Genomic DNA, 10,738 nt, shown 5'->3' with positions numbered 1-10,738 from the left:
AAAAAAAAAAAGTCAGATCAGCTCCCAAGCTGCTGATCAGGTCATTTATAGAGAGTCTGGGTAGTGCTTAGACAGACAGTTTATGGAAATGAATGAATTTAATTAGAATTCTTCATTTTGAAATATTAAAGGTAACATTCATTTTGCTCTTTTAGAAAATATCGCCATGTTTGTTGCTCATTGGATCTGAGACCTGGTTTTATATATGTTTATTGAAACAAGAGTCTTTCTATGTAGCCTTGGCTGTCCTGGAACTTAATATAGAGCAAGCTGACCTTGGTCCACTTGCCCGTGCCACTGCCCCTGGAGTGCTGGGATCAAAGATGTGTGCCGCCACACTTGGCCCTACTGTTCCCCTTTATTTCTATTTCATGTTTTGACTGCATGTACATCTGTGCATGCAATGCCCAAGGAGGCCAGGCGAGAGCATCAAATCCTCTGGAACTGGAGTTACATGGTGGCGGTTCACCCTGTGGGTGCTGGGGATTGAACCTGGATCCTCTGGGAGAGCAGCCAGTGCTCCTAACCTCTGAGCCACCTCTCCAGTCCAGACCTGGTTTTAGAATACCCATGTTTTCATGTAAGTATTTGATGCTTTTTGGAATTATCTGGCTTTTTTCTTCTCTCTGAAACTTTATATGACTTTTGTAGGCTGCGGTGTATTGTTAAAGTAGGACATTTTTAAAATATAGTCAAGTAGAATCCTAATGTTAAGTTGGGAGAGTGTATCAGTAACAGCTTTTGTGTCGGGAAGAATCTAGTAACATTGTCTCGAGTTTACTCTTTTTTGTTTTTGGATACAGAGTCTCACTATGTAGTTCCTAGCTGGCCTATAACTCACAGATCCATGTAACTCTGCCTCCCAGTGCCAATTTTTTTTTTTTTTCTACACTGGGGGTTTCTCTGTGTAGCCCTGACTGTCCTGGAACTCACTCTGTAGATCAGGCTGGCTTAGAACACAGAGATACACCTGTCTCTGCCTCCCTATTGCTGGGGTTAAAGGTGTGTGCCACCACTACCAAGCATGAGTTTACATTTTAAAGATACCTTTTTTACTATTCTGTTTTTAAAATGAGTTATAAGATATGGTAATTTCCCAGCTTCCCCCTCCTAAGTACTGCCTTAGAGGGATCGCCACACCTGGCAGCAGCCTTCCCTTTCTTTCTCTCTTTTCCTTTCCTTTCTTTTCTTTTTCATGTTTTTGAAACAGAGTCTCAACCCATAAATTACTACTAGAAGCAGAGGAAAGTAGTATTCTAGAAAGCTTGGACTCTTGCCTTTCGTAGATGCAGGGTATAACTTGAAATGGCAGCGATATTATGTACAATCCCCTATGAAAACAATGAAACCAAGGAATGAATAGGCTCTGTCAAGGTAAGTTTATGTAACTTGGCTAAGTGTGAGGTGAGCCCTAGCTTATTAGGACTGGTCAGCAGTCTTTGGTTGGTTCCATCTGAGACCTGCTTTTAGATTATCCATTCTTTTACTTAAGTCTTTTGTGACTGCTTTTATGTTGCTTTTGGAACTTTACGTGCACAAAAGTTTGTGAGAGCAGAACACAGTACCCACCAGCCCCTCCCCACACCCGACCCATGTTTTCTAGCCCATGAATTACTCTTTCTTGCCATCTCCCATCTACCAGTAGATGGTGAAATAAGGTGCTTGGTAAAGAGAGTCATGCAGAGGTAGCATCGCGTGGTATAAATAGCCTGATGGGTTGTCTAAAAGTCAGACGTCAGCCAAGTGTTATTTATGAGATTGTGGCTTAAACTTTGGAGTTCTAGTTTCGTTATGAAAAGCAAAATGACTTTATGCATTAAATGCAGATCACAGAGGCTATTATCATGCAATCTGATCTAAAATATTTAGACAGTTGCTTCTTTGAAACTGTAACTTCCAGGATGGTGGTGTCTATATTTAGTTTAGTCAGAGTTCTCTGGAAGTTCTATCTGCTATACTGGGAAGACCCAGCCTTTATTCTCTGACTCTTCATGAGTTCGTTCTTCCTTCCTTCCTTCCTTCCTTCCTTCCTTCCTTCCTTCCTTCCTTCCTTCCTTTCTTTCTTTCTTTCTTTCTTTCTTTCTTTCTTTCTTTCTTTCTTTCTTTCTTTCTTATGGATGTCAAAGACCTATTCATTTTGGTAGAAAATTTGGCTATTTTACAAAATTTTGTAGAAAATTACTAAAGTAACAAACAGTTAGGCGTTATGTTAGCTTCCATTCTGATACAGGACATAGTGGAAACATTTACTACACAGTTACAAAATGTGTTACTTCAAAGTTTCAAATAAAATTTCCCAGCACCTAAGAGGTGGAAGCAGGAGGATCAGGAGTTTGATGTGCTCCCCTGCACCCCATAAAAATAATTCAAAAAAGTAGGTTGGTCAGGTAGACCTTGGCCAGGGATGGGTGCATGTCTGGCAAAACTTGGGGACCCCATGAGCTCTTCTCCTGCTGATGGATTCATAGGAAAGGGAATGGTTGTAGCTCTGCCCTACTGGCTCAAATACTCTAGCCACACAGTAGTGTGGTGGATTACGGTATGCCGATTGGCAAAAGGCACCAACTTAGTGGGTTCCATGGGGTCTGCATTCTAACAGGGGTTGCTTGCTGCATAAAGCAAAGCTCTGTGAGTCCCCAGTGTCCTGAGGTGGAGACAGATAAGATCTACAGCTGTCTTTTTGGAGGCAGTTTCTGCTTGGCAACTAAAAGCTACCAAGTGTCACTTGGGACCAGAAACTGCCTGCTGCCCAAGCTCACAATTTGTCAAGGGAAATAAAAAAAACAATATTTTTTATGAAATCCTAGGATTTCACAATGTTGTCACCGAGTATATTAGGCAGTCAGAATTCCTAGAAATTAATTCTTTGCCACAGAAAACATATCAGTGGGACATAGTCAGATTCCTAGATGGCAGCTTTGCTGACTAGGGAGGCTCATCTTTGATTATCTCTTATAAAAAAGAGAAAGTTTTGTTACTGAGCATAAAATATGTTTCAAAGTGACGTAGTCTATATTTCAAGGTTACTTGTGTTTTTGCTGCTGAATTCTGGAGACTTAAAAAAAAAAGAAATTATTACAAGTTTGTCATTAAAATCAGCTCACCTATTGGTTTTAACGGTTAGAATTATTTTTATAGTCAGCAGAAATAATGTTAGCCTCTCTTCATTATAAATTTCAGGCATTTTGAAAATATGCAGCTAGCAGGTGCTTCGGGTACCCTCTGCCTCTGCGTCCTTGGTTTCATGTCAGGCCAAACAACACCATTCGTGGCCAGCCTTTGTTTCATTCGGTTCACCCCTCATACTGATTCTCTCTCTCTCCCCCTCTCCATCTTTCTCTCCTTGGAGCTGGGTATGGAGTTCACGGTCTCCATGTGCTTAGCTACACCTCACCCAGCTGCTTGCTTTTGAGGAATGGCTGGTTGGTCCTGGTATCTTGCAACTCCATCTGTTGTTATGCTCCTAACATTTGTTTAATGGTGACTACATTTTCTGGGGCTGGAGAGACCGTTCAGTTCAGCAATTCAGCAGAGCACTGAGGAAGTAGGAAGTGGATGGCGGTCGGTACCTGCATGTGGATGGGCATGGAGATGGTAGGGGAGGCGTGTGTGTGTGTGTGTGTGTGTGTGTGTGTGTGTGTGTGATTGTAGCCAGATAGGAGAATACAGAAAGTTGCGTCCATGGCTGGTAACTGTTTAGAGACTTAAAGGGAAGTGGTCTCCACCGACTGGAGAGTAGAAGGGGAAGAGAAAGTCAGGGAACGGAGAAAACGGGATGACTGTGCAGGTTTTAGAGTTCCTTTTTTAGGTGAAGAGAGTGTTCTGTCAGAGAGCATGGTGACTGTGAGACACCCATGTGCCAAAACTGTCATTGGATTGTGCACCTTAAGCATGAGTTATCTTGTAAGTGAATCAAATTGCAAAGGCTTTTGTTTTGGGGAGAGTTTAAGAAGCCCCCCTGGCTACAGTTTAAAGAATGATGGAGGAAGGCAGGAAGGATCCAGAACATTGGTCAGGAGGCTGTTGCCAGTCATAGCTGTTAAGAACGGGTGGGACCATGCTAGGAGATATCTCTTTGGAGGTCATTTATGCTGGTGAATGTAAATATATGACTTTTTAAATTGGCTTTGTTTGGCTTTTTGAAACTGCAGTCCAGGGTGGCCTTGCGCTCCTTTATAACTTTGAACTCCAACCCCTCTGCTTCTCTCTCCCTAGTTTTGAAGTTACAGAAGTGCTCCCCCACGCCCAGATAGCTCTTTAAGTTTCATCTTTTCTTTTGGGAACAGGGATCATCGCTATGGCCCTGGCTGTTCTGGAAGTCACTATGAGGTACAGGCCTCGACCTCTCAGAGGTCCACCGGCTTCTGTCTCCCGAGGGCTTGGATTAAATCTGTGTGCACCAGTATACCTGGCCTTATTTTAAATTTTTAATATGGTATTTTTTTCTAAGAAAGTAATCTTTCCTTAATTGTCTGACGTGTATTATCCAGTATAAATGCTAACTACTGTGGGACTTTTTCTTTTTTTTTTTTTTTCTGTCCTGGAACTCACTCTGTAGACCAGGCTGGCCTCAAACTGGTGATCCTCCTGCCTCTGCCTCCTTCAGCAAATCCTACTGGCATGTGCCACCACTACCGGCAGGGACTTTTTCTACTAATATCTTTCTGTATTTTCAGTTTGAGGGGAAAGATGGATTTGTCAATATTCATAACAGTGTTCCTTTAAGGGATAGTTTGTCATGCTGTCACTTGGATGATCATCAAGAGCAGCAGAGAGAGCTGGGGAGACTGTTCAGGGATTAAAGGCGAGGCTCACAATCAAAACATTGAGAATAGCAGAAAGAGCCAAGTAAAAAATAATTTAAAAGAAAACAAACAAGAAATAATAGGCAAGTCAGACGGACCTTAGCCAGGAATGGAGGTCACATCCAGCAAAGTTCAGGGACCCGGTGAGCTGTCCCATGCCTGACTTTCTCCTGCTGATGGAAATCTAGGAATGTAATCGGCCACAAAAGCCGTGGTACATTGAAGGCTAGTGTGTTCTGTTGCCGCCAAGCTCCTAGGTCTGTCAGTGAGATCTGTGGTAATGGCACCATGGTTTTCGGGGAAGAACACAAGAAGATTGGCAGCAATGTGAGGTGTATGGGTCCCAAATCCTAGGTATCTAACTTAACAGTCCACCCCTGAGCCCTGGGTGCTGTCCCTCTCTGTAGACCTGTATCTCAGGGTGCCTTAAAAGGTTTATAGCAGTGGTGACAGTCACAGCTAAACCACAAATAGTGTCGGTTTGTGCCATGCATTGTGCTGGTTGCTTTTCTGTATATATTTTTTTTTATCACAGATTTCTCAAAATAAGCTTGAGACTTAAAATGTTAAATGTTTTACATATAAGGAAGCTCAGAGGCTAAGACACTTGTCCAGGGCCATCAGTCCTTGATACGGTACCCTACTTCCTTTAAAACCATACCATCGTTGACAAGCTTTTGCAAGACTACGGTAGTGGTTTTGTAATCTGTAGGCTTTATAGGTGCACAAACCGGTCATCCCAGCTCTCAGGAGGTGGAAGCAGGAAGGTCAGGAGTTCAGCATTATCCTTGAGGCCAGCCTGGGCTACATGAGACCCTTTCAGAAAGAAAAGGCAGGAGCCGGGCGTGGTGGTGCACGCCTTTAATCCCTGCACTTGGGAGGCAGAGGCAGGTGGATTTCTGAGTTCGAGGTCTACAAAGTGAGTTCTAGGACAGCCAGGGCTATACAGAGAAACCCTGTCTCAAAAAACTAAAAAAAAAAAAAAAAAAAGAAAAGAAAAGGCAAGGCAGGAAAAACCAAAACCAACCAACCAACCAACCAAATTCCCAAACACCAGAAACATGGAATCTCTTTGGCAAGATCATTGTGATTTCTGACTCAGCTAACATATGTGTTCTCCATGAGGTCATTAACCTGCTATTATTTTGACTACTGGTTAATTTCAGAACTCACTAAATATGTATCTTAGGGTTCAGTAAGTTCTAAAAACCCTTTCGAGGGTTTCTGAAAAAGAATATATTGTCTTTTCAAACATAATAGAATAATATAGTAATTTTTTTCTCAATCTTTTTGGTAATTATCAAGGTAGTTATTGAGTTTATTTCATTTAAATTTCTGTCCTTTGGCTTATTTTGCCAAAAAATCCAGATGGCATAGTTTATGTACAAATGCTATTTTTTATTTCTAAAAGATTCCCAGCCCATCATCTTATGTAGCCTAGGTTAACCTTGAACTTGCTATATAGAAGAAGCTGGCCTTGAACTCCTAATTTACCTCATCATCTCCCCAGTGTTGAATTTACAAGTATGTGACACCACCTACATTTTGAAATCACTATATATATGTATATGTGTATATATATGAAAAAATATACACATACTACACACATATCAGAAGTAAAATACCACAGACTAAGGCAGAGGGTCAATGGGGACTATTCTGGTTGTAAGCAGGGCAGTCTCTCAGGTGTTCTTAGTGATCTGGTGGTAAAGTTTCAGATCCATCAAGATGAATTACCAATAGTAGAATACAACTCAACAATTTATCCCAGTATCCCTGCCCCCAGCATCCCTTGTTTCTGGCCCTTCAGCCTCCAGGGCTTCCCAGACAGATTACAGGGACCTCTGCCTCAGCTTTCTTCTCATGCACTTCGGTTTGTCCATCACTTCTTCTACCACCATACTCTCACGGCGCAGGAGTTTCAAGGAAGACGGCCCTGGGGCTGAGAGAGCATCTCTTCTAATTTTATTTTCTCGGACCTCTGTGTGGTCTTGCGGTTTCCTGTAGGCTGTATTTCCGCGGCCGCGGCGGTTAACACGGTCCTCTGCGCTGTGCGTTCCATTCTCTCCTAATCGATGATTAGTTCTAAATCATCGGTTCTCAATGAGGGTAATTTTGTTTTCTGGGACATCTTCGACAGTATCTAAAGACATTTTCATTGCTCACAACTGAGAGATGAAATTGACATCTCCTGCTCAGACCTGGGGCGACTGCTAACTATTGCTACAAATCATAGAAGACCCAATAATGAAAGATTATCCAGATTAAAATGTCAGCAGTCTGGGGTCGAGAGCCTATTGATTAAATGTAGGCTTATTTTTGGCCTGCTTCTGATGTTAGGAGCTATTGACAAATGCTCATTTTCGTTACTTTGTTAAGGGCTTACAAAAAATGTACTATTCCTGCCATTCCATAAAGATATCTTCCCTTCATCGGTCACCTGTTTACCCTGAGCTATAGTCCATATAGTAACACATAGTAAATGCCTGGCATTAATGATTCTTCCTGGAGGAGCCGGGACCCAGGGTTATGTTCGGGGGAAATATTGAAAAGAAAAAATTAGAACCAGCAGGTCCCGCGTTTGCGCCTGTTTTCATCTTGTGGAGACTCTGACTCCTCAGTCTCTCTGCCCATTTCGCTAGGTTCTCACTGGTGGGTTGCTACCACGTCAACCACGTGCTTCAAATCCCCCACGGCCTTTGTGGTGCACATCTGGCAAACCCACGCTTTGCCACTGTATCTTTCTCTCTTGAACCCAGATGAGCCGCTGCGTGAAGGAAAACGCAACACAAACTTAGTTCAGAAACAACGGTAACTCAATCTCTGGGCGCAACAACTAAAACCTAATCTTGTGAGCCTTATTAAAATCTGATTCCTCTGATGGCGGCCCAGTGATTGGCTCCTTTATTCTTTAGGTAATTGGTTTACAAAAACAGCTGTGGCCCATCCACCACAGGGTAGGATTTGGACCTTCTGTGAGAAGCACATGTCCATATTGTCTGTCAGCTGTATGTGACTTTTGCCTGGGGCCTCTTTCTTTAACCCTCTTGCTTTAACTTATATTAAAATATCCTTATTAAACTCTAACTCTGCTTCATAACAACATCCAGTATTTTCCAGTCCTCTACTAGCCTGTAACTTTAAAAAAGTTTACTTTACTTGTGTGTGTGTGTGTGTGTGTGTGTGTGTGTGTGTACATTGGATCTACAGGTAATCGAGTGATTGATGTAGGTACTGGGAACCAAATCTGGGTCCCCCAGGAAGCAGTGCATGATAATAGCTGAGCCATCATCCCTCCAGCCCCGGTAACATTTTATATTTCATTCCAGGTTGATCTCCTATCAAGAGTTTTTGGCATTTGAATCTGTTCTATGTGCTCCAGATTCCATGTTCATAGTGGCTTTCCAACTGTTTGACAAGAGTGGAAATGGAGAGGTGACATTTGGTAAGGGGAAACGAAAAAGATTATAAGTACTAAGTAAAGTTCCCAGTGCCGGTCCAGTTCTTCACTCCCAGATACAGTTACTGAGTGTATGTTGTTTGTTTAGGGCCTACTCGGTGAGTGAAGTAGGAATTTCCAAAAGCGGCTTATACAAGTAAAAGTGGTGTCACGTTCTTCACCATGTTAGGGGAGTGAATTTATGAGTGATGTTGCTCCAGCTCTTTCAAGAACTCATACTTGGATGTGCTAAGGAGTGGACTGAGTGCTTTTCATTGAGGCCCACGTGAAGCAAAAGCACGCCCAGCAAGCGTGTCCCTTCATTCTAAAGGGCTTTGTTTTACTTTAGCTTTGAATAGGGAGTTTGGAGTTTCTCCATGGTACCTTGGGAATATTGCTACCCTGCCATTTTCTATCCACTGGGAGGCTCAGGGCTGATGGAGTTTCCCCAATGTCCCCTTTAGAGCCTTGGTTTTAGGGAACAAAGCCTAGAGAGTAGAATGGTCTTCCGAGGTGGATGCAAAAATTGACTTAAAGTCTTCCGTCACAACCTTGTCTCTCCCGAGTATACAAACTAGAATTTTCTGTTCCTTTCTTTCCTTTTATTTCTTCAGCTATCATTCATCTTGGTAGAAATTAGTTTATCTTAATAAAAGTGTTGGTTAATCTTTTCTTCAGCAGCTTTTCAGTAAAAAACAATGTAGTGTTTTCAAAGACTTAGAGCCCTCTTTTCTGCCTGTTCACTTTCTTTTAAAAATTGAAAGCATTTTTTATTATGAATAAAAACAAATAACATAAAACTTCACATCCTTGTAATTTTCAAATGGTCAGCTCAGCCAAACTTTGAGGTTTCCTTTCCCAGAACTTCTCATCCTCCATGAGTAAAGTTGACCCCCTTTTATGGTGTGAATTGGCACAAATATTTGTAAAGAAAACCTTAACATTCAGGCTTTCTCTAAACCACGGCACTATTCATCCTCTCTGATTCGTTAATTATAATAGAAGTGTCACTCATTTACATATAAAAGGCATGGTGGCTCACGGTACTGGGAGGCAGGTAGAGCTCTGAGAGTTCCAAGGCCAGCCTGGTCTAGTTCCAGGACAGCCAGGGCTACATAGAAGAAACCTTGTCCTAAAAAAACAAAATGAAAACCATAAAGGAAACAACTTCACCATAATTGTCAGAACTGAGAACATATGGGTCTGTCAGAAGGACCAGTTGCATCTTGCCTGTGATTTGGTGGGCACATTGTCTACTTTGGCACTCCCCTCTCTCTTCATTGGCTCAACCCTTCTCTGTGAAGAACACTTTCCCCTAAAAAAACTCTGCAGAGGTCTTTACATTTTGGCATATAGCTGGGCATCCTCCCTGCTTTGCAGCAAGCTCTGGCCATTTTACTTCCTGAAGAATGTTGACTTGGTGCAAACACACCCAGAACTATAGAGAAAGCACAGGGTCGTCTCTAACTCCGAGTGAGTGACAGTGCTGAGCGGTCTCCTTGCAGTAGGTAGCACACGTGCACACACAGCTCTCTTCCAAACGTGGCACCATGATGTTGGGGAACTTTTTAGGAGAAATTGAGTTAATGACAGTGTCCCCGGGTTAATGCCGGTGTCCCCGAGCTTACGTCATGTGCACATCAACATCAAGAATTAGGTTCCTCAGCCAGGTGGTGGCGGCACACTCCTTTAACCCCAGTACTGGGGAGACAGAGGCAGGTGGATCTCCATGAATTCGAGGTCCACTTGGTCTTCAGTTTCAGGACTGGATGGCCAAGGCTACACAGAGAAACCCTGTCTCAAGAAACGAAAAAACAAAGAATTAGGTTTCTCAAAATCAATTTCTAATTTATGTTGTCAAGCCGCCTTAGCGTTGTGTCCCCCCTCCATTTGGTTGCTTTCCCTGATTCCTGTATGTGCCTTTTAAGTGTCACCAAAGACACTTCATTCAACAGACCATCAACAGATTCCTGTCACTATTGATTAGGGGATGAAATGAACATGGGAAGCAGCTGAGCAGCTGGCACACGCCTTACTTCATGAAGATAAAAGCTCATGGCTATCACAGCCTAACCTTATTATTTTAGGGCTCTTTTGTTTGTTTTCCCCTTAAATTATGATTTATGAGTTAGGGTATTAAGAAATAGAGTCAGAATGAAAACATAGTTTGAATTTTTAGTAACACCTACCATAATCTGAAGGACATATGAACCCCCTGCCTCAGAGACTTACTTTCTTTTTTCTGTCCATTATATGAAGATAAGATTATTATGGAATAACTAGAAGTTCCAGGGTCTTTGCCCTGTGAGTTCTGGTTCCCTCTTCCCCCCATTTCTCCTTTCTCTCTCCCTTGATCTCATTTATAGGACTTTGATCATTTCCTCTTCCTGTCTACCCCTAGTTTTGAGGGTCCACTTTTAGATAATATTTCTCTCTCTCTCTCTTTTTTCTTTTCCTTCTATTTCTTTTTCTTTGTGTGTTTGTGTGTGATTCT

The 10,738-nt window shown here is 42.3% G+C and overlaps 1 protein-coding gene across 1 annotated transcript in view; it reads left to right on the top strand.

Annotated features, from left to right (window-relative positions):
* Window positions 1-10,738, top strand: part of Slc25a12 (solute carrier family 25 member 12) — a 92,331-nt gene that overhangs the window by 26,428 nt on the left and 55,165 nt on the right. Inside the window, exon 4 of the mRNA XM_021184208.2 lies at window positions 8,135-8,250. Within this exon, the coding sequence (XP_021039867.1) occupies window positions 8,135-8,250 (116 nt within the window). The remainder of the gene's footprint in view (window positions 1-8,134; window positions 8,251-10,738) is intronic.

Source organism: Mus caroli, chromosome 2, assembly GCF_900094665.2.
Source record: "Mus caroli chromosome 2, CAROLI_EIJ_v1.1, whole genome shotgun sequence".
Classification (NCBI taxonomy): domain Eukaryota; kingdom Metazoa; phylum Chordata; class Mammalia; order Rodentia; family Muridae; genus Mus; species Mus caroli.
The sequence above is the reverse complement of the archived record's forward strand: the minus strand, read 5'-3'. Positions and strand labels throughout refer to the sequence as shown.